General features: G+C 41.9%; 1 protein-coding gene across 3 annotated transcripts in view; it reads left to right on the top strand.

The window, feature by feature from the left end:
* The first annotated feature begins 4 nt into the window (after positions 1 to 4).
* The window catches only part of GRM5 (glutamate metabotropic receptor 5), a 285,162-nt gene continuing 260,510 nt past the window's right edge, over positions 5 to 24,656 (top strand). For 2 of the 3 annotated variants that reach the window (XM_064169723.1, XM_064169712.1), the window contains exons 1-2: positions 30 to 525; positions 8,535 to 9,413. In XM_064169723.1, coding sequence (XP_064025793.1) covers positions 8,738 to 9,413 — 676 coding nt within the window. In that variant the 5' untranslated portion in view covers positions 30 to 525; positions 8,535 to 8,737. The other variant, XM_064169703.1, reaches the window with a different exon arrangement.

Raw genomic sequence — 24,656 nt, 5'->3', positions numbered from 1 at the left:
GAGGCGGAGATATTTAAGCAGGTGGGTCAAACTGCAGCAAGTATTTAGGAAGACCAAGATTGTGGTGGCAGAGAGCAAAGACCCATCTGTTGTTTCATCAATTGTTTGTTTATTCCTCCTCCTTACGCCTTTCCTCCACCCCCTCCTTAAATCCAGGGACCATTCACGCCTCTTGCAAATGAGACTTGGGTGATGCTGAGAGAACAGCGTGTTGCAACGAGTGTGTGCCTGTGCATGCATTCGCGGGGGTAGAATACTCGGTCCTCAGCTTTTGCCTGTGATCAGAAGAAAACAGGATGTGTCCTTAGCTGGAGCAGTGACAATGCTAGCCGAGTGGGGCTCACCTGCTGGTGATCTTTGCAGAGGCATTTGAGGATTATTCAGCTCCAGAAGGTCTGTGCCAGGAATGCTATCTCTGCCGTGACTGAAAATAGGAGGTGCCTGCCACTACCCTTCTAGATTATTGCCACTGAAAGGACCAATTTGCCACCACTGTAAGAAGAAGCAATTGCTGCCACAGACAAGGTAATGCTGTGGGATGGGAGAGGGGATTTATATGCCCTGGGTTACAGACAGAAACCCTGTGGATGCAGGAAGAAGTCTCCCCTCCCTCCCTCCTGCCTTTACTCTGTGCTCTGGATGCCCGAGGACAAGCATGGCTCCTGGGGAGCCAGAAAGCCAACTGATGAGGTGCACCTCCAGGGGCTACTGGGGCATCTACGGGTCGAGACACCGGAGGGCAGCAGGCTCTGATCTCTCCCCAGGAGAAGGCTATGTGGGGGGCTGGGGCATATCAGGGATACTGAAATACTTGGGCTTGGTGATGTGTGTGGTATACCTCTTCTATTCATCAGTGACTATTTATCTTGCCAGGAAGAGATAATGGAAACACGGATGCATTTGTTTTCCAGAATCAGGCTTAGCTCAGCCATAGACTTTTCTGTGTGACCTTGGGACAAATCACTTTGGATCTGCTCTGCAAGTCCCGTCTATTCCTTATCTCATAATCAGAGCTAACGTCTCCGCATGCAAAAATGGTTCATTAAGGGTTGAGAAGGACAGGGATACCAGCAGCCAAGCAGAGAAACAGAGACCTGAGAAGCAGTGCATGTGCACATACAGGTCTGCATGCACAGGCACTTAGTTGTAGCAGCGCAAGCAGCTATGGTGGGAGTTAACCTTGTCCGGCAGTTTCATTTAAGACCGATCTGTGTACACTTAATTTATTTGCAAAATATGTGGTTCTGCACGGCAAATAGGACCACCAAGGCAATTTTTACCACCGCTTGATTTCTAGATTTGAAGGTATTTTTTTCTCTTCCCTCAATCTCCCCGGGAGACAAACGCTGGCAGCTGGTGATGCTCAGCACCAGGGACAGCGCCCGCCCCGCTCCTGCCCCTCTCCTGCCCCGCTGCTGCACGTCGCTGCTGCCCGCTGATTCCCGCTACTGCCCGCCCTCTGACTCCCGCTGCTGCCCTCTGATTCCCGCTGCTGCCCTCCCAGCCTCTGCCCGCTCCCCGCTGCTATTCGCTCCCCGCTGCCCGACCCGCTGCTGCCTCGCTGTCCGATCTACAGCTGCCCGCTGCCCACTGTCTTCTGCCTTCAACCTGCAGGCAGAGCTGTCCTGCATCCTGGGGCTCTGTCACCCTGACAGCTCCACTTCCATACTACCATCTCCTGGGGAAGGGTTTTCTGGTGGCAGTGAGGGTGACTGGCTGTAAAGAGAAGCCAGACGTTTCTTTCTTCTAGTCTAGAGGACAAAGTGAGGGGATCATCTTGAAAGTGGAGTGGCAGAGGATCGTCTTGAAAATACAGCACTCTAAGCAATCTTGAAAGGGAAAGATCTATAGGGACTTTACTGCCAGACTCTTTGCATTCACTGTGACCTTTTTTTTTGTCTCCCCCCCACCCCCATATTTACTGTATTCCCAAACATTTCTATCACATACAAATATATTGCCCATTCTCAAATACTTGAACTACATGCTATTTATGCTACATGATCAGGGATGCCAGATTTAGTCATTATTTCAAGTGATCAGAGAGCATTTTTGAGGTCTCTGTATAAGTTCTTTGTAATTTTATTTGCCAGCATGTTTATGGTTTTTAGTTTGGTATAGTGGCAGTACTGGAATGCCACTGCAACACCTCTCTTTTTGCAACTTCATAGGAACGCTTTTTGGACTTGCTATTGCTTTTTTTCTTGATTGCCTCTTCTAAATCATACAGTTTTGTTAATTAATAGAATGTCTAGGATTACAGCTGAAATCACACCAGAGTTATTAGCTCCTGTATCATAGGCAACACAGGTTTTTGGATGCGGCATCAAGTAGCAGTATGTTTAGTGGAATTGCGGAGATCATTGCAAGTTTTTTCTGGGAGGTTAAGCACTTACATATTAAAACTAAAAGTGCTTCATCAACAAGAAAGTGTGTGTGCATGTGCATAGTATAAGGAAAAAACTTTGTGGGACTGCCAGAGATTTTGTTGATAATTATAGCATTTCATGTTTGTTATCTATGAGGAGATGAGATCAGCACAGTGATCTTATTTTCAGTGGCTGTCCTGGCCAAATGGTTAAAATTCTTCTGTACTACTCAGTTGCCTTCTATTTCTAAGGGGAATTACAGAAAACTGTGTTAAGACTGTTACATTTGTCAAAGGGCTTGATCCAATGCCTGCTGGAATTCAGAGCCCATAATACAATGACTAATGTTTGTTTGATGTCTTAAATTCTTTAGAGTTTGGGTTTTTTGCTGAATAGAAAAATGAAACAACAATACAAACCTCAGAACAGGACATAGAGCTCATATTTCATGGTTTTCAACCAAAGATTGCTGTTGTGTCCAACACGTATTACCTCTGAGGATTAGGTGTGTGACCTTCTGCAAACTAAGCCTCTCTATACCACTGGGAGGTAGATCACAGGAGTACCTTGAATGTAATGCTTAGTGTTTGCAAAGCCAGTAGCCATCAGAACTGAGCAAAGACTTAGCATCCTGAAAGTACACCTTTTCCTCACATTGGTCCCCATCAAGACGAGACAAGAAGCCTCTTTCCCTATGCAGTTGTTTTTCCACCTTTTGCTATCTAAAGAACTTCACTGCAAGATAAGTGGCAAGACTGATGCTGGACCAATAATTCAGTTGCTGCTTGTAGAGGTTTTGTCTCCACTGATGATGAAACTTAGGTTAGCTCCTTGGAATATACTGATTTGCTGTATGTCTGCATCAATGTAGCTCATCTCCAGTGACATTGAATTAATTGTGTTATACACTGTAAACAAACACCTAGAAAGCATTTAGTTAGCAGGTGCATGGCTGCATAAGGCTGAAAGCCACATGAACATGGAGTGTAAGTAAATTTCTCACTATAAATCAATCATTTTGGGGGTCCTACATTTTTGTCATTGCTCTGATTCCAAAAATCCCTTAAAGAGATTTTAAACTTCAGAAAATTCTTTACAGATATCCCATGACTAACATTCTTCATATGCTTAGCACTGAGAATATTCCTAGGTGCTTTCCTGGAGTAGACCCTGAGTTCTCACTCCATTACAGCACTACTCTGTGATACAGTAATCTAATGGTTTTATTATTTAAGTATAACTGAAGACTCAGACTACGAAAGAATAAGCTGTAAACTCACCAAACTGTAACTGAGAGGAGACCTGGATGAAAATGCAGCAACTTCTCTCTTTTTATTTATTTATTTATTTATTTATTTATTTTTTCCCTGATACAATCCAGGCTAAATCAAAACTTCCCTTTGCTGAGTCTGTATTTTACTTATTAGAAGCCACAAACAGCTAGAGAATTCTGATTGCAAAAAAAAGGCAGATTCTTCACTCCAGGGTCACTAGTGGGCGCTGCTATAATAATGTAAAATCACAGGGGGAAAGGGTTTTGTCCTTTAAATTTAGACATAGTTGCACCTGTGGTAATAGAAGCCCTTAAGAAGAGTCAGACAGGCCCCGTGTATAAACTGTCAGCTGCATACGTGGTGGAAAATCAGGCCTTTTGGAACTGCTGTTCCCACTTTGAGTTTTGATCAAGGTTTAATTAATGTCATTAGCTATTAGGGCTCTTTTTGTTCATGTACAAACTGTAAGTACCAATGGACTCACGTTTGAGGTTGAAATAAATAATTTCAAGAACTGCATGATGTTTCATGGAATATTACAGATGCTCATTTTCTACTTGGTTAAACCTCAACATGAAGTAGTTGGAACTCTGCCCTAAAGGAGCAGCTGAGAATTTCTCCTGACAGAGACTGACATCAAGTTTTTACTGCCAGGGAGAAGATAGGCTGTAGGAACATGTTGAGTTCATCAGATCTGTGTCTTTAGTCATCTGTGTAGCCCTTAAACTTCTGTCTAGGGCAAGACTGATCAAAGGACAGATATGCAGAATTATCTTTCTGCCTTACAACTCCTGCAGTGTGAAGCTATCAAGTGTGCTAAGTGTGCATCAATAGACTGATTCCAAAGTGTATGTCGTATGTTGTTAGTGGGCATCAATAGACTGATTCCAAAGTGTATGTCGTATGTTGTTAGTGGGCATCAATAGACTGATTCCAAAGTGTATGTCGTATGTTGTTAGTGTGCATCAATAGACTGATTCCAAAGTGTATGTTGCTAGGACATGTGACAACATGATTAATTTATAGTTAAGTCCATAGCTGAAATAAGATAGAAAGCTTGATGTAGCAGTAATTAAGTGCCTGATTCCATTTTAGCCTATGTGTTAGTAAATTAGAAGTAGCTCCCTTGACAATGAAGAAATTGAACAATGTGCCAAATAAATTTGACCCTAAGTGCTGTGCAAGTTGATTTGCTTGTCTGTCAATGAAAGCACGTACCTTCAGATAAATTATTAATTAGGAAACAATTCCCATTACTTTCTGCATGCATCAAGAGTTCACTGGCTTTTATGCTGCCGATATCCTTGATCTTAATCTGAAGGCTGTAGCATGTCAAACTCCCTTTAGGGTTATCTCTAACAATTAAAACAGGGGTAATATTTAAGCTTATGAAAATTTGCTTAATTTTGCTTTAGTGCTCATCCTGCTTGTAATAATAAGCTTCTTGCAGTAGGAAAGAATGCTAATCAAAACCTGGAGTGACTTGCAAGTGACACTTTTGGGAGAGAAAAACAGTATTATTGTATATTTGAATAGTTCCCTTGACCATCTTCTCTTCAGTAAGATGTTCTTCAGGAAATGTAATTAGTGTGCTTAGTCTATCAGCATTCTGCTCAGCCATTTGGCCTACAGCAAGATGTATTACCTGATTATTCTCATGTCATCTTTGCATCCCTTAACCAGCACTATCCTGAGGGAGGATGACAGGCAATAAGCACAAATATAGAAATGATGTTTAAGCATTAAAACATACCTTTTCCTTTTTCCCTCCACTGTGCTTGTGATCAATCACTCAAGCAGGTTGCCCAGAAAGTGGAATCTCCATCTTTAGAGACACTAAAAATCTGATGACATGTAGCTGAGAAACCTGCTTTAACCAAACTTACTTTAAACAGGGTTGATGGACCAGACAATTTCCCAATGTGCATTCCCATCTTCACCACTCTGTGAATTTTAGGTTTCTGACAGCAAGAGTAAACCCACAGAATCAGAGTTATATTATACTAATACAAATCCACTTGAATTCAGCAGGTTCACTTAGTCATGTCAAAATAAATTTCAGTTGTTTCACTGCTTCACAAAAAAAATTGATTTCAACTGCTTTGGATATGAGTCCTGAGCCTAATACTATAAAAACACAAGCAGTTTTCTTGGTGTAATTAGTAACAGCTTTGTAAGGCCCAAGTAAATTAGCTTTTACTGTAGTACAGTGGAGTATGTGGAACAAGTTAATTAATTCTGGAGCATTTGCAGTCTGTGTCTGGTCCCTTCTTTCCCCTTGGATGCCATTGGAGTGGAAGCATTTGGTTGCTTTCAGAACTTGCTTTTCAGCCATAGGAACCTCCCAGCTACTTGATAATATTATATCCTTAATATTATGGAACCAAGAATATAAGGGAGACCTTCAGCTTTACATAATTCTTTACCCTGTAATTTTACACTGTTAGATGCAGCAGAGAAGAGCAAACAGCTGTTCATCGGAATGAAGAAGATGAAAATGGCCTTGCTGCATTCTCTTTCTCATGTTTTTCAGTATGAAAATTGCCTAATCCATAGACCTAAGACATAGAACAGTGTTACTAAACTTGACCAGAAACCTAATGACCAGAAACCTAATTGATGTGTGCTGTAAAATGAAAAGGCTGCATGGGGATTGATTTTTTTTACATGTCACAAGCTCACCTCAATCCTCTGAGCTCCCTCTCTGTATATGCAGCTGCACAGGCAGCTAGGTTATGAAAAGGCATCTAATTGTATATCCAGTTACTGTCTGAGGCGAAGCTGGCACTCGTCTAGATATGTACTTGTGGCTGTAATTTCTGTGAAGCTCAGAAAAATAACTACCCATGGTTTTAAACAATGGCACTATTTGTATTCAAAGGTCAAGAAGTGAGCAAGTGGAAATATGTTACATTAATTTGAGGTACAGGAATTTAATAGCTAGGGTATTCTACAAAGGTATCCTCTGTCATTCATCCTTTGGACTGTTTACAGATTATATAATACTGTAATCACCATGATGGAACAAAAAACTGGAAGGCATAAGCAGTAGTGATATTCTGCAATTAGAGACTAATTAACCTGAATTAAACTGCTGTTGTTCTTTAGTGGCAAAGGGTTGTAGTATTGATAAGGCAACTCTTCACAGACTTAAAAAACACCCAAATCCTTCTTAAAGTGTTCTACAATTGTTTGAACCTTATTTCATTATTAACATTTTCTATTACTAAAAATTAGTGTTAAATGACAATTAATATTACCAAATTATTTGTATTCAATGTGTTTTCTTTCTAATGATTTGGATTTCATTGGGGAATACTCACTGAAAATGGAGGATGATTTCCTCTGTGTAAATACTTTAGAATGTATAGATGTCTATGTGAAATAATAATTAAGGCTAACAGAGCTTTGCCTGTCTCATCTTTGGAATCAGGAAAATCAATGTGGCATTTGACTAAATGACCTGGCTGCAAGGTGTAAAATCAAGTTTAAAATACTGCTAGGTTTTCAGCCTGGAAGAAATCGAGGTAGATTTCCTATAGCAAGGGCTTCTTACACTTTAAAACTTCTGAGTATTGTTGGAGTCATTGTTAATGGATTAGGAATGATTGATGGTTCTAAAATGCATGGGTATTTCTTTTTTATTATTATTACATCAAAAGATTTATGTCAGTAAAACCGAGGTCAGGCTTTGTCCCAGAAATTTGCAATAGCTCTGTCAATAATGCAACTGGGCATGTGGTTTGCTAAATCTTCCTAGATTTAAGAGTGTGTTTAACTTTCTGTACTATCAGTGGATGCACTGGCAGGTGTAGAACAATAGGTGCTGCTTTAATGTGCTCAGGGATCAGGACCTGGACAAATTACTGTTTAAGCACTGTGTTTAAAACCAGAAGCATCCTGCTACAAATTCACTACTACTACAACAGAGCATTTTCAAGTTCCATAAGTCACAGATTAAGATATTAATTCTTTGTTGATTCTTTTACTTCCATTTTTTTCTTTTTTTCCCCATTTTTTAAACTCATCAACACTGAAGCTGAGTAGAGATTACATTGCAGATTATCAACAAACATAACCATAGCAGACCAAGTATTTTAGGTTTTAACATATCTGCATAATCTATGTGCTGACTTCTTTCTACCAGTGAAGTCTGCACAGGTGTCTACAGTACCAGGTTGTCAAATTTCTTATTGGTGAGCTTTTATTTAAGGATATATAAAGATGAAAAAGAATTTCACTGCTCTGCTGGTTTAGAATTGTTGATTGTTGATTCTGTGATCTCTGCTGAAGTATTCAGTGTTTAAAACAAATACAAATTCTAATACCAAAATCAAATTTGTCAGTCTTAAATGCTTTAATTTTTCCTCATATTGCATCTTACAAAGTAAAACCAGATTTACAAATGTAAAGACTACCTCTGTTTGTCAATAGCAGTTTCCCAGTGCTGTAACTGATAACATAGAACAGTCCAAGGTGCATAAGTGACATGTAAGCCTTTGTGCTATCTGTAGAATCTGGAAATAAAGGAAGCTGGTTTTGAGGACACAGATTAGAAATGGCAACATCTTTGTTCTATGGAATGAAATGCTTGTCTTTTTTTTTTTTTGTGCTGCTGAAAACATTTCCCCAAATCATTTTTGAACAACAGCATGAAAGAGGAAAGCACTGATTTATAGCAGCAAAAGCACAACCCTAAGACTGTGAAACGCTGGTGTACAATAAACTCTTCCAGCTTGAAAGTGATGGAAGCAAGTGTGTATAGGAGACAATGCATTACAGTCCCAATGTATTAGAGTGTGTTAAGAGCAGTAGGTGTGATTTTAGAACAAATTACAAAGCTGCATTTATAACTAATTTCAAAGCTCTTTCTCTGTGTTCATTTTTGAAGGTTATGAGGATTATATTCGCATGTACAGCTCTGCACAGCTGTCCACTCGGCGGTGATGGTGACTCTTTAGAGAATACATGCAGACTCCTGGTTAGCCACCAAGGCAGTGCTCCCTTTATCCAAAAGATTTGATAACTGCTTTTCAACAGATCTCCAGTTTTGATCCACCATGTTGTCTCTACCAGCTTAAACAATTTCCTAAAATGGTCCTTTTGCTGTTCCTTGCAATCCTATTATTGAAGGAAGATGTCTGTGGGAACTTCAGGCTTTTGGTGTCAGCACAGGCCAATGAAAGAAGGGTGGTTGCACATATGCCTGGTGATATTATCATTGGAGCTCTATTCTCTGTCCATCATCAGCCCACTGTTGACAAGGTTCATGAGAGGAAATGTGGAGAGGTGAGAGAGCAGTATGGCATTCAGAGAGTGGAGGCAATGCTACATACCCTTGACAGAATTAATTTGGACCCCACGCTGTTGCCAAATATAACGCTAGGATGTGAAATAAGGGACTCCTGCTGGCATTCTGCTGTGGCTCTGGAGCAGAGCATTGAGTTTATAAGGGACTCTCTTATTTCATCAGAAGAGGAAGAAGGGATGGTGAAATGCGTGGATGGATCATCATCTTTCCACTCCAAGAAACCCATCGTTGGTGTCATCGGACCTGGTTCTAGCTCAGTTGCTATCCAGGTGCAGAATTTGTTGCAGCTTTTCAATATACCTCAGATTGCTTATTCTGCCACAAGCATGGACTTAAGTGACAAAACCTTGTTCAAGTATTTTATGAGAGTTGTGCCATCCGACGCACAGCAAGCACGGGCTATGGTGGACATTGTCAAGCGCTACAACTGGACCTATGTCTCTGCTGTACATACTGAAGGTAAGAGGTTATTTTTTATTTCCATATATGAGTGACTTTAAACTGCTTTTATAGATGATGATAGTGTGATATTGTTGGGCTTTTTTTGCCAGTCGGTTTTGCCAGTCAGTTGTCAACAGTACAGACTTTTATTTCACTTACTAATAGCTCCACATTCTTTGTGGGGAATTGCTAATGTCTGAAAACAAAGTGTGAATTACAGGATTGGGTGCGTTCTAGGGCTACTTGTTGCTAAAAGTGCATGCTCTAGAGGCTCCTAAGTGATCTAAATTCAATTTAGTCAATGTTTATTTTTTTTTTATCTACCAATCAGTGTGTTTATGTAGAATAGCAATTTTGGCTATATTAATATTAATGAGTAATGAAAAAGTGTCTGGTCTTCCTAGTGCAGAAGAGACCTAAATCATCATTTGAAACTGTAGCTGAGTCAGAATGTGCTCCTGCTTAGTATCTGAGCCACAGAGGAATGAATTCTAGAGAATATGCAATTCTGGCTAATATTTGAAGGCAAGATTCCCCAGCTTTTCAATACCAGAATTATTTCTATCCATTTATAGAGTTCCATGGAGCATTGCACCCACTCATAGCTCTGTATGTGGACATTGGTTTTGAGAGTAAGCAAGGGAAGCTTCCTTGAATATTCTTCACACATTTATGCTCCATGAGGTGTCCAGAACATTAGAACTGTGTGCCAGATTGCTTTTCTCATTTTATCAATTTAAGTGGAGGTTAAGCTTTATACCCAGCATTCAGAAGAGTACACAATTAAAAGAAAATGCTATGGAAAAGCTTACCTGATTTCATTATTCCTTGTAGTGACAGAGGTTCATTTTGCTGTGAATTTCACACTGGCTTAAGATTGGGTTTCACCACCCCTGTTTAATGACACTACCAATTAGTGATTTTTTTGGAGTTAGGTTTCATGATGAATTCTAGGTTCCCATTAGATCATCTCTGTCCAAACAGCTAAATGCCGAATGGGAGGCTCAGAATATGATCTGAGAATGAAAAACGTTATTAAGAGATTGAGTAGTGGTGACGACACTGCTGAACAGCAGCAGATGCTGCTGGCTTTAGTACAACCAATCGAAAGCAGATTGTCCTTCCCACACACTGAGTGTACTTCTCTGGCAGGCTTTATACTATTCAAAGCCATTTTGGGGGAGATGCTGGTCCAGTGGCTAGTATGTAGAGAAGTTTTTCTTCCTACAGACATGTTAAGAGCTTGTTTTGCAGTATGAAAGAAAAAGAACTTACATATTGATTATTGTAATCACATTTCTATCATGATAATGAAAACTGGTAAGGAACTGCAGCCTCTTTGGTATGGGAAAGCACAAAATACATTGACAGTTTAATGTAACAGTGTATAAATCACTGTATGTCACATCATGTAGTGAAGGTATACCGTGCCAGCTGATGCTTTTGTCATGGTTTACCATGTAGCCTTCACTTTACAAACGTGTAAGACTCACATCATGGTCAAAAATTATGTCACTGATGCATCAAGTTAGCACATTTATATCCTGAATACTTTTGATGTCTCATCTAATTTTTGCCATGAACAACTTTTTCACCTCCGCTTATTGAGAGAGGCTGCTTACAGATTCAGTGTGAGAACTGTAGAGCTGATATCAAGCTCTGTTTCTGCACAGAGTGAGAATACTGACATTTGCCACTTCCTGTGGACACTCTTGTTGGAGCAGATGGTAACATATGGCATGTTAATCTTATGGCAGAGGAACCTGCACTGTATATTGAAAAGAAGATAATAGCCACACAAGGGTTGAAACTGAAGGTAGCTGCTGTAAGTAAGACAAAACCAGTAAATGACAGAGGAGCTCAATATGAAGAAAAAATGATGAATGATACATCAAGTAAATGTCCCTACTTCTGCCAATATTAGAGTGGATAAGACAAATATCACGTTGGTAATATCTGAGTGCCATGTCTAGTTGATTGGATAGGGCTGGGTACTAGGTTGGAGTGGATGATCTTGGAGGTCTCTTCCAACCTGGTTGGTTCTATGATTCTATGATTCTATGTAAATCATAGCACATTGACAGCAGTGTATCTCTGGACATAAGTGAACAAACATTAAGCTTGAGTTCTGGGGAACCTAGTGGTCTTGTCATCTATTTGCATAGTCTGGTCATGATGATGAATATACTCCTTAGTTAAATAGCATCACTCAAATGTTTTTTTTTTTTTAATGACAGAACAGATGGGATTTAGAATAGATAGAAAAATATGAACTGGTCAAGGTATTTCTTTGAAATGTGACAATGTCTGATGTTCTGGGCACTTTCCAATGATTACAGCAGATTCTATTCCTTACAGGAACACGAGAAACATTCCATACGATAAAGAAAAGGAACTGAGTAAATAAGTAAAATAAATATATATATTTAAAATTATTTCTCATTATAATATAGTATTTGTTTGTATTTTGGTAAGCATTCATAATATACCTCTCTAGCTCTATTCAGTATCTTACATTTATAGGCATTATGTCAAAATGAGGGGGGGAAGTATTGAATACTACTCCTTCCAATTTTTATTGACTTGGAATCTTGCTCATCCATTAAGAGTGGTCATTCTTTCACACAGTATCACAGTATCACAGTATCACCAAGGTTGGAAGAGACCTCACAGATCATCAAGTCCAATCCTTTACCACAGAGCTCAAGGCCAGACCATGGCACCAAGTGCCACGTCCAATCCTGCCTTGAACAGCTCCAGGGACGGCGACTCCACCACCTCCCCGGGCAGCCCATTCCAGTGTCCAATGACTCTCTCAGTGAAGAACTTTCTCCTCACCTCCAGCCTAAATCTCCCCTGGCGCAGCCTGAGGCTGTGTCCTCTCGTTCTGGTGCTGGCCACCTGAGAGAAGAGAGCAACCTCCTCCTGGCCACAACCAACCCTCAGGTAGTTGTAGACAGCAATAAGGTCACCCCTGAGCCTCCTCTTCTCCAGGCTAACCAATCCCAGCTCCCTCAGCCTCTCCTCGTAGGGCTGCGCTCAAGGCCTCTCCCCAGCCTCGTCGCCCTTCTCTGGACACGCTCAAGCATCTCAATGTCCCTTCTAAACTGGGGGGCCCAGAACTGAACACAGCACTCAAGGTGTTGTCTAACCAGTGCAGAGTACAGGGGCAGAATGACCTCCCTGCTCCTGCTGACCACACCATTCCTGATGCAGTCCAGGATGCCACTGGCTCTCTTGGCCTCCTGGGCACACTGCTGGCTCATGTTCAGGCGGGTATCAATCAGTACCCCCAGATCCCTCTCTGTCTGGCTGCTCTCCAGCCACTCCGACCCCAGCCTGTATCTCTGCATGGGGTTGTTGTGGCCAAAGTGCAGCACCCTGCACTTGGAGCTATTGAACCCCATCCCACTGGACTCTGCCCATCTGTCCAGGCGGTCAAGGTCCCGCTGCAGAGCCCTTCTGCCCTCCAACCCAGTCACATCTGCCCCCAGCTTAGTGTCATCTGCAAACTTGCTGATGACTGACTCCATGCCCTCATCCAGATCATCTATGAAGATGTTAAAGAGGATGGGGCCCAGCACCTACATTTGTTACCTTTAATTATAGAATCATAGAATCAGTCAGGGTTGGAAGAGACTACAAGGATCATCTAGTTCCAACTCCCCTGCTATGGCCAGGGACACCCTACCCTAGAGCAGGCTGGCCACAGCCTCATCCAGCCTGGCCTTAAACACCTCCAGGGCCAGGGCCTCAACCACCTCCCTGAGCAACCCATTCCAGCCTCTCATCACTCTCATATTCAACAACTTCCTCCTCACGTCTAGTCTAAACCTACACATCTCCACCTTCACTCCATTCCCCCTTGCCCTGTCACTTCCTGATAGCCTAAAAAGTCCCTCCTCAGATTTTTTGTAAGCCCCCTTCAGATACTGAAAGGCCACAATAAGGTCACCTCTGAACCTCCTCTTCTCCAGACTGAACAGCCCCAACTCTTTCATCTTCATGCATCAGCCAGACTCCCAGACTCCTCTAAAATATGATCTTTGGTTTCTGGGATGAATTACATTGCCCTTGAAAACTACTTATTTTGAGACTTTGTACAGAGTGGAGAGTGATCTGTGGTGGAAAAATAGAAGTAGGCAGGGATACGATTGAAACACAATGGGCCATATTTATTGGAGGTGGAGAGGGATAAATTTCCCTCTGTTATGTAAAAGGCATGATTTAAATTTGAACAAAGCCTTAAGAAAGAAAGAAAGCTCTTTGCTAACATTTTCTTTAGACAGTTCTGCAGGTAAACATTGGATCAAACTCATCCTCAAAGTCTTCCTTGTTTAATATCGCTTTCCTCTATTTCTATTTATTATAAGTGTACATAAAGACCCAGTTCATGTTCATTTTCTGAGGATGTACTCAGGCAACCATAAAGCCAGAATGATTTTTTTTGTCCTGCAGATAAGAGTTATTTCACACATTTCCTTTCATATCTCTTAACATGTGCCTGGTTACAAGACTATTTTTGCCTACATCCTTTGCTACCAAGTAAAGAACAGAATGAAAATCAGCCACAGTCTGTGAGAATAGGATGAAGAAATGAATGAAAGAGGTTTGATAAGTTGACCTTCAACCTGATGCTTAGAACAAAATTTTCTTACATCATACCCCCCATCTGGAGTACTGCATCCAGTTCTGGAGCTCCCGTTACAAGAAGGATGTGGACATGATGGAGTGTGTCCAGAGAAGGGCCACTAGGATGATCAAAGGGCTGGAGCAGCTCTCCTATGAGGATAGACTGAAAGAGTTGGGACTGTTGAGTCTAGAGAAGAGGAGGCTCTGAGGTGACCTTCTTGTGGCCTTCCAGTATCTGAAGGGAATCATAGAATCATAGAATCATAGAATCAACCAGGTTGGAAGAGACCTCCAAGATCATCCAGGCCAACCTAGCACCCAGCCCTAGCCACTCAACTAGACCATGGCACTAAGTGCCTCATCCAAGCTTTGCTTGAAGACCTCCAGGGACAGTGACTCCACCACCTCCCTGGGCAGCCCATTCCAATGGGAAATCACTCTCTCTGTGAAGAACTTCTTCCTAACATCCAGCCTATACCTCCCCTGGCACAACTTGAGACTGTGTCCCCTTATTCTGTTGCTGGTTGCCTGGGAGAAGAGGCCACCCCCCACCTGGCTACAATGTCCCTTCAGGTAGTTGTAGACAGTAATAAGCCTACAAAAAAGTTGGGAAGGGACTTTTTAGGCTATCAGGGAGTGAGAGAACTAGGGGGAATGGAGCAAAGCTGGAGGTGGGAAGGTTCAGACTGGATGTGAGGAGGAATTTGTTGAGCATGAGAGTGGTGAGAGTCTGGAATGGGTTGCCCAGGGAGGTGGTTGAGGCCTTGTCCCTGGAGGTGTTTAAGGCCAGGTTGGATGAGGCTCTGTCCAGACTGATCTAGGGTAGGGTGTCCCTGGCAGGAGGACTGGAATTAGATGATCCTTGTGGTCCCTTCCAACCCTGACTGATTCTATGATTCTAAATCAGTACACTGAATAAATCTCATAGTCAAATTCCCACTTAACTGAGAACTGTGGGAGGATGAAGAAAATAATAATAATCTGTTCCAATAGTAAAATGCTTCTAATTGGTCCTTAATTAAGGTTTGATTTTTATTTTTTTTAGATATTTTCTTCCTGAGAAAAAATCCTTCTAACTTCTAGATTACAGGCATCAGGAGGAAGATGATTAGAATTACTAACAAAAGATTGGGTTAAAATTGTAGTGAGAAAATCTAGGATCTCAGAAATTGCTTTACCTCAGTGCTCAGATGTTTTCTGACCAAGGTATTTACAGCAACTGAGGCACTTATCCAACACTGCAATTCCGGAGTGCCTGTATCATTAGGCAACTATATATAAGCTATAGCTGATCTAGCATGGCAGACTCATAGAACATGTTCACCTTTCCCTGATTTGAAATTGCAGAATTCTACTCTCTATACATTATTTTGATGTGCAAAATAGGCAATAAAATGGCAACTAGTCCTTGGTAGGTTGGGTTTTTTTTATGCTAGAATATAATGTTTATGAATCACTGAATCACAGAATCACAGAATTTCCTAGATTGGAAAAGACCTTCAAAATCATCTAGTCCAATCATTAGTTTCTCACTGCAAGTCCTTGACTAAATCAACATCTAATCACTATGAATTGCTGATTGGAAAGGATCACCAGGATCATCCAGTCCAACCTTCATCCCAGCATCCTTAATCACTAGACCATAGACTCAAGCACCACATCCACTCTCCTTTTAAACACCTCCAAGGATGGCAACTCCACCAACTTCCTGAGCAGCCTGTTCCAGTGCCTGACCACCTGCTCAGTAAAGAACTTCTTCCCAATATCCAACCTAAACCTCCCCTGATGCAACTTGAGCCTATTTCCTCTTGTTCTCTCATTAGTAATTTTGGAGAAGAAACCAACTCCAACATCCCTACAACCTCCTTTTAGATAGTTGTAGAGGGCAACTCTCAGCCTCCTCTTCTCCAGACTAAACAACCCCAGTTCCCTCAGCTGCTCCTCATAGGTCATGTTTGCCAGACCTCTCCCCAGCCTCATTGCCCTTGTCTGCATCTGCTCCAGCACCTCAATGTCTTTCCTATACTGTGGTGACCAAAACTGGACACAGTACTCGAGGTGTGGTCTCATGAGTGCTGAGTACAGGGGCATGATCACCTCCCTACTCCTGCTGGTCACACCATGTCTGATGCTGTTGGTATGCTGTATGAAAATACACACAGTGTCTTCACTTAAGGACCTCAGGTAAAGAAAGATTTGATTTCACCGTGGGGTAGTCTGTTCAGACTGAATTATCCATTCTTCAAGTGAAATGACTGTGTTGCACCAACCTACAGCCCATTTACCCTGCTGTGTTCTCAGAGGTTGTCTTCCCAGGCATTGCTCCAATTTTTCTTTTGGAAAAATCAAAGAGCCTTAGTTCTCCCATCACTTCTGTAAAGCAGTTTTCCAGAGGCAGTTATCTATACAGATTTTGTACAAACCTTTCCAGTCTCATTGTATTCTTTTTCAAGCTCATGCATGGATTTTTTTTTGCTCCTCTTTATTTTTTTTTTTGGAGGGGGATTGGTATTCTTCAGCTTGCTCTATGGCAGGAAATTGTTTTCCATAGATCAGCATACAAGCTGCAGTTTCTTATCTTACTAGCAAACAAATACAGTGGCAGCTTATAAACTTGTACTCTTTGTTTTTCCCTTTTACAGTTATCAGTCTCATCTTCTGCTCATCTGCCTTACTATCTTCCTTCCTCAGTATTCAGTGTGGGTTTGCTTGTTGGGTTTTGGTTTTTCATTTGTTGTTGTTGGTTGGTTTTTTTTTTTTGGGGGGGGTCTTGGTTTGGTTTTGGTTTTGCTTTTTAAATCTCTTTCTATCATCTCTTTTTTTCCTCTTTACATTATCTCACTGCTTCTCCCTCTTGATTAACTATTCTTTTCCTCTTAGCTCTTGTCATTCAAAACATCATTACAAAACAATTTCAGGGAGAAAATTGTATGAATAAGACAGGATGAATGGATATGGAAACGTCTGAAACTTCTGGTTTATGTGATCACAGCTATTAATCAACATAGGTTGAGCTCTGGCTAAACTGAAGCCATCAAAGTTGTACATTATTATTCTTTCACTTGGAGAATCCAGACAGTGTCTAAATATCTTCCAAAGACCTTGGAGTCCTGGCAGACAGTAAGTTCTGCAAGGGCCAGCAATGTGCCCTTGGGTCCAAGAGAGCCAATGCATCAAGAAAAATGTGGCCAGCATGTCTAGGAAGGTTCTTCTCTCCCTCTACTCTACCCTAGTGAGAAACATCTGGAATACTGTGTCCAGTTTTCACCTTGCCAGTTCGAGGGAGACAGAGACCTACTGGAAGGAGTCCAGCAGAGAGCCGTGAGGATGATTGGGGAATTTAAGCATCTCCCTTGTGGAGAGAGACTGAGAAACCTGGAGCTGTTTAGCCTGGAGAAGACTGAGAGGAGATCTGATCTGTAAATATCTGAGGGGTGGGTGTCAAGTGGATGGAGCCAATCTCTTTTCAATGGTCAGCAGCAATAAGACAAGGAGCAATGGCTACAAACTGGAACATAGAAGGTTTCACTTCTTTACAGTGAGGATGACAGAGCACTCAACAGGTTGTCTAGAGAGGTTGTGGAGACTCCTTCTCTGGAGACTTTCAAAAGCCACTTGCATGCATTCCTGTGAGGACTACCCTAGGGGATCCTGCCTTGGCAGGGGAGTTGGACTCGATGATCTCTGGAGGTCCCTTTCAACCTCTACTGTTCTGTGATTCTGCTATCGTGGTGGTTCAGTTTACAGGTTTGCCATTTAGTGAGAAACATGACTTTTTTTATTTGCAATCAAAATCTTGAAGATGAAAGGTGAGCTTAAATTCTTCCTCTATTTTACCTTCATCAGTTTCAACAACCTTCATATCCAACTTCTGGTTTTAACTACACTGAAATTAGGTTCTTGGCCAAAATGTCTGTTTCACTTGAAGAACCTAACCCTTCCCCCTATCTATGGGGGTTTTTGCAAGCAAGATGAGCAGACAGCCAGGGAACATGCTGACAAGCTCTTGAGGGTGTTCCCTGACTTGCTGGAAATATTCTAAATGGCTGTGATTTCAGAGCAGTGCAGAACAGGCAGCAGAGATGCATCCTGACAGCAAGTGGAACTATATTTAGGAATAGAAAAGGAGCAAATGCCAGCCAGAAATCTGGAAAAAAAGATCTTATATTTTCTGTTGGTGGAGGATGAAAAATGAGGTTCACCTCCTTTCTTGTATTCATGCAAGCATTGCAGCTCAGAGAAGAAATTTATTGTAGGTTTCCAAAAAGTCCAGTGAGGCAAACCAGTAAAAACCTACAGGTGGTGTTCATTTGGTTTTATAAGTAGAATAGAACCTAAGGTTGTATTCCATAGGCAAGGGGTTCTTCCTTTGTCTTTGATCTTTACCAGACAAAAATGCAGGATTCCAACAGTTCCACATTAACAGAACCTTTCAAAAAGATTAGGCTATGTGCCCCAAATGAGGAGTGTGTGTATTATCCTACCCATATAAGCTGCTCATACATCTTCAGCCATGGATACATGTATAAAGGGTTTCTTTGCTTTTTCCTTCCAACAGCACTGTGGGATGGGAGGTTACCTTGCTCATTTTCATGCATATGCAAAAAGACAGGCAATTTGCCTGACCTATTTCTTTCCCTAAAGGGAAAATGGGAAGCTAGCTCGAATTTAAAGCGTCTAAAACCATTAAGTTGGATAAGATGTTCCCTTTGACTTGCATCTCTCTCTTGAAAGCCCACTGTACAGAGTATTTAGTTGCTCATTTTTCTGGACACCTTTATGCATTCTGAAAAGAAAGGGATCTGTAAATGGTCTGCATCTCACTAGATACGAAGCTGAAGGTTTTGTTCATGAAGATGTAATTTCTGTGGAGGGGTTTTATATATTTTTTTCTCCCAAATCCAAAGGCATTTATGCAAATGCATGAATGTCAGCATGCTTAAGGAGTTAAAAATGAAGAATCCACTACAACTGCACTCAGAGATCTCATCCTTACAGGTTTTGTATATAACTCAGACTTATGCAACAACTGAGACAGGCTAGGAATGCAGTTCCTTCTGGTAAGCTACCTAAGATTCAACCAGGGAATGCAAGCTTTACAGTTACAACAATAATTTTACTGAAAAAAATGAAGGTTTCTTGACTTGTAAGCTTAGGAATTCCTCTTTTCCTTCACCATTCACACTTTGGATAATTCTTTAATGGTGTGACCTTCCTCCTCCATCTCTCCACCCTCTTGCCAGTTAACTAGAACTTTCTAAATATTACAGGTAACAGTCTTTTTCTTTCCCTGCTCCTAAGCTGATTTTATTACAGATTTATGCATTATTCATGTGTATTCAACCAGTCATAGAATCATAGAATTGTTTTGGTTAGAAAAGCATTCTACCATGGAGTCCAACCATTAACCTAACACCACTGTGGCCACTAAACCACAACCCAAACTACCACGTCCATGTTTTGCATACACTTCCAGGAAAGTGACTCCACCACCTTCCTGGGCACTCTATTCCAATTCCCAACCACTCCTTACACAAAGAAATTTTTCCTCATGTCCTATTTAAATCTCTCCTGGCACAATTTCAGGATGTTTGCTCTTGTCCTATCACCTAATACTAAAGAGACTGACCCCCATCTCCCTACAACCTCATTTCAGGTAGTTGTAATCAACAAGGAGGACTCCCCTTGTCCTTCTCTCCTCCAGACTAAGCAATCACACTTTCCCCAACTATTCCTCACAAGACTTGTTCTCTAGACCCTTCACCAGCTTCATTGCCCATCTCTGGATGTGCTTCAACCACTCAGTGTCTTTCCTGGAGTGAAAGGCCCAAAGCTGAACACAGTGTTTGAAATGCAGCCTCACCGGGACAGGAGTACAATCACTTCCCTACTCCTGCTGGTCATATATTCCTGGTACAAATCAGGATGCTGTTGACCTTCCTGGCCACATGTTCATATTGCTGGGCTCATGTTCAAATGGCTATCAACGAACACTCCCTGGTTGTTTTCCACCATGCAACTTTCCAGCCTCTCTGCTTCAAGCCTGTAGCACTGCAGGGGGTTGTTGTGACACAAGTGTGGGGCCCTGGAACTTTGCCTTGTTAAACCTGACAGTGCATTCAGTTCTCTTGTCCAGATCATCAATAAGGATATTAAACAAGATTGGCCCCAGTAACAAGCCCTGAGGAACACCACTAGCAGCAGACTGACAATGGTATTTAACACCATTCGCTAGCCCTCTCTGAGCCCAGCTCAGAGTCCAATCACTTCTTAATCCAGCAGTTCATCCACTCATCCAAGCCATAATCAGCCAGTTCCTCCAGGAAGATGCTGTGGGAAGTGATGTGAAATACTTCACTAAAGGGTTTAAGCAGACAAGATTCTGTTGTGCAAGCTCTTCATAGGCTGTTCACACAGGGCTAGGTGGAGCCTTTATGCACCTCTCTGTTGCACAAATGAAACCTAAATGGTACTGACCCAGGAGGAAATGTGTTGAGAAGCCTCTCAGTCACACATCATACTTTATTACCGTGTCAGGTCAATGCTGAAGTCTCTCCGCTTGCATATGATGACACCAGCATCACATTGAGCCACACCATGAAAGGGCAGACAACTGCATTCTCAACTCTGTGCTGTGTCTCTGGTAGGCTTATGTCTCTGTGGACAGGAAACATGTTGCTGTCTCTTATTCTAGTCCCATTCAACTGCTGTGATCAGAAGTGGGAGTGAAATTAAATCATCAGAGCTGCAATATTTTGCCTGAGAATATTGAACGTGGAGAGCAGGTCAATTCAGTGCCTATTGGAGTATGAAGTTCAAGATCATTTACTTGGAAGTGAGAGTCCCAGTTGTGTGCTGCCCTGAAGTACTTTTGTCACCTGTGGTGTAGAGATCATGCCAATGACTTGTAGTGGAGAGACTGATTCAGATACAGAAGAATTGCATTGGGTTCTGTCATTACAGTATTATGCTCAAGTTGATAGGTTCATTTGGAAGGACATCATGGAACATGACACCCACTAGCTGAGAATCTCCATGTAACCAGCTAGATCATTGTGTGTGCTTGCAGCCACTTCTGTAGCTTGCTGTGGACATACCTCCAGCCATCTGCAAGGGGGCTTGCTTAATGATTTTATAATGGCTTGGCATTTTGTAGGCTGAGAATTGGCACATATGGGCACCATGGAAGCATTTGCTCCAAACACCCACATTCCAAGTCTGTGATGGAAGTGTTGTGAGGATCAATACTTTGAAGAGTAAGGGACACCCAGACACTACTGGTAATTTCAGAGCTGGGAGGCTCATGGGCATAAGGTTCATGTACACATTCTGTTACTGATCACACACAGGTTTATGCTCTTAGAGAGGGTGCTCTGAAATACTGAGAAAAAGTATCTTGACTGACATACCTCCCCTAAGACAACAGAAAGACAGAGGAAAATGGAAGCCTGCAAAACTGAAACCTTGAAGGCTGATTCCTATTTCTGCTTTACACACAAGCTTTTAACTGATTTTGACTTTTCTACTTTTGAACAGTTGGTAGAGTGGGTGTTACATCCAACACCTCCATGTGACAAATCTCAGCCTACAAAATACTGGCAGGTTACATTTCATTAACCATATGGGACATAATTATGCTGCCAGCTAAAATACAGGTGGAAATCCCATAGCATCATTTTGCTGTATGGACATGGACCCTATAGAATCTTACAGTACACAAATCACGGAGGTCAATAATTTCAGCATTCATGAGCTGATTGAGATGTGTGAAGTCTAAGCTTTAGTATATAACTGAAATAAGAGGTGCACTTCTACTCACAAGATAGAGTTTTGGGGGAAGAAGGGGCAGTGTTGTTGTCTGTGCACTGATCAGTGAAAAAAACCCAATTGTCAAGGTCTTCCCATAGGGTAACATTCCAGCATTTTGTAGTCACGTCCATAAAGAAAATTGGTCAGAGGCAGCCAGAGTCCTTAAAAGAGTGGAGCATTGCCATCCTCTGCCTACAGACAATCTGGAACCAAGTGGCCTAGATTTGGCAGTGCTCTCCCTGTCCCGTTTCTCTCTCTGGGATGTCGTTTCAAAGGCATAATGATGCTCGCAGCAATTTCATTGTGGATTATTTTATCAAGTGGGCTGTGGAAAGGTGGGAGTGAGCTCTGCAGATTGGGTGCAAATGCCAAGAGCATCTTTGGAAAGAGGAGAGGAAGCAGATTATCAAAGGTGAAAAATAAAGAGAGTTCAGGATTAAGAGAAAAAATGTTCAGGAATAGGAATGGTGCTTGAGATGAAGTGTTTCACTGATACAGTTTGTAGGGCAGAGTATCTGTCCTAGGTCCTACTCAGAACATGTCATCTACAGGGCCTGAAATGGTTCACAATTTAAACACAGTTTCCTGCTAGGGAATCAAAGGACTGAAACCTGGCATAGTGTGTTGGAGGTCAACCATGGCACCTATCTTGTTTCCCATACTCCTGGTATGGGCTGGAGCATCTCTGCTATGAGGACAGACTGAAAGAGTTGTGGCTGAATGAAGATGAAGTTCAACAAGGTCAAGTGCAGAGTCCTGCATCTGAGGAGGAACAACAAACTGCACCAGTACAGGCTGGGAGGTGATCTGCTGGAAAGCAGCACTGTGGAGAGGGACCTGGGAGTGCTGGTGGCTAACAAGTTACCCATGGCACAGCAATGTGCCCTTGTGGCCAAGAAGGCCAATGGGATCCTGGGGTGTATTAGGAGGAGTGTGTCCAGCAGATCAAGGGAGGTTCTCCTTCCCCTCTACTCTGCCCTGCTGAGACCTCATCTTGAATACTGCGTGTAGTTTTGGGCCCCCCCAGATTCAGAGGGACAGGGATCTGCTGGAGAGGGTCCAGTGAAGGGCTAGGAGGATGATTAGGGGACAGGAGGGCATGGCTTATGAGAAGAGGCTGAGGGACCTGGGGCTTTTTAGTCTGGAGAAGAGAAGACTGAGAGGGGAATTAATAAATGTTTATAAATATCTGAGGGCTGGTCAGCAGGCAGAGGACAGGCTCTGCTCACTTGCTGCCTGTGATAGGACAAGGAGCAATGGGTGTAAGTTGCAGCAAAAGAAGTTCCACCTCAACACAAGGGGGAACTTCTTTACTGAAAGGGTCCCAGAGCACTGGCACAGGCTGCCCAGAGAGGTATGGCACAGGCTGCCCAGAGAGGTAGTGGGGTCTCTCTTCTTTCAAGACCTGTCTGGATGTGTTCCTCTGTAATCTGTGCTAGATTGTGTGGTCCTGCTCCAGCAGAGGGGTTCTACTTGATGATCTCCTTGGGTCCCTTCCAACCCCTAATATCCTGTGACCCTGTGAAAAGTTTGAATAGAATTAACACGTGTTTATTGACTACTTAAACATTAGTTAGGTGCCTGACTTTTCTGATAGAAGCCATTACTACTGAAAAACCCAGTCCTGCAGTTAAGCACTCTCCCTGGTTGTTCAGGACTTATCAAGCAGAGATACTTAACCTTTCTGTGGACAAACCATTTATGAAGAAAACACCCTTTGGGTGCTTGAGCTGGTCCTTTGCCCTACACAGCCTCAATTAATTGCTTGTATGGCATCCTGTCATGTACTCCTGCATAGCATTGTTAGCGTACTGCTGTACCCATGCACTGACAGTTTGTTTAACAAGAACATGAGGACTTCTCTCACAAGCCAAGAACATTCTTTTTTCAATCTCTGCCACTCTTTGTTTCTTTGTGTTTTGCTGTGATTCTGTTGACTATTTATTGGCTCTAAAAGCTTCTCTTTTCTCTTGACGTGTTCGAACAGCATCTACATCCTGCTACCCTCACCTTATGTCATATATGTCATAATATGTATATATAATATGTACATATAGTATACATACATATATAACAGATGTACATATATAATATATATAATTTATGAAAAGAATTTCTAATCCCACAGAGTAGCACATACAGTCTTGACCTACTTTACTGTTAAAGCCTGCTTCTTTCTGTTTCGTTAACTGCTGTATTTCTTTGGTCCAAAGAGTGCAGTGGAATTGGACAAAATGAAATGGCAGTTTCAATCCATCAAGTATGCTGCAAGGTTCTATTTCAGCAAGTGCTATTTGTGCTCTGGACAGTTCAACTGTTTAAGAAACAATAGATCAAAAAGTATCCTTTGCTGGTAGAAAATAGGCTTCTGAGTGCATATTGACAAGTTTGTTGTTTTACTTGGTAGAACAATAACAATACAGAGAAAAAAAATTGCCTACTTGCCTTAATTACAAGTTTCATTAAGGACTCTTACTGTGTGTGGCAGTCAGTTCATTCACTGATTTTCTTCCGTGTAATACTTTGAGCAAACCCTTTTTGTCCTGGCTGAAGCAATGTCAAAGGTTAGGTTGGGGCCAATCACTAAACAAGTGACAGATACTCTCTATTAACTCATCCCTTTCAAAGGGAATAAAGGAGAGAGTCTTGTGAAGTGACACACAAGGTAGCTGAACCAGTCACTATAGAGTGATTTTCCCACTTACTCTGAGCTAGGCTCACCTCAGCCTCCAATGTGGTCAGTTCTTGAGATCCTTGCCACTGGCACACCTTCATTCAGGCCACTGTAGTCCACTGTTATTCTTCATTCCCTATTAGGTT

Source organism: Pogoniulus pusillus, chromosome 3 (assembly GCF_015220805.1).
Source record: "Pogoniulus pusillus isolate bPogPus1 chromosome 3, bPogPus1.pri, whole genome shotgun sequence".
Lineage (NCBI taxonomy): Eukaryota > Metazoa > Chordata > Aves > Piciformes > Lybiidae > Pogoniulus > Pogoniulus pusillus.
Note: the sequence above shows the minus strand (reverse complement) of the source record. Positions and strands in the feature narration are given on the sequence as shown.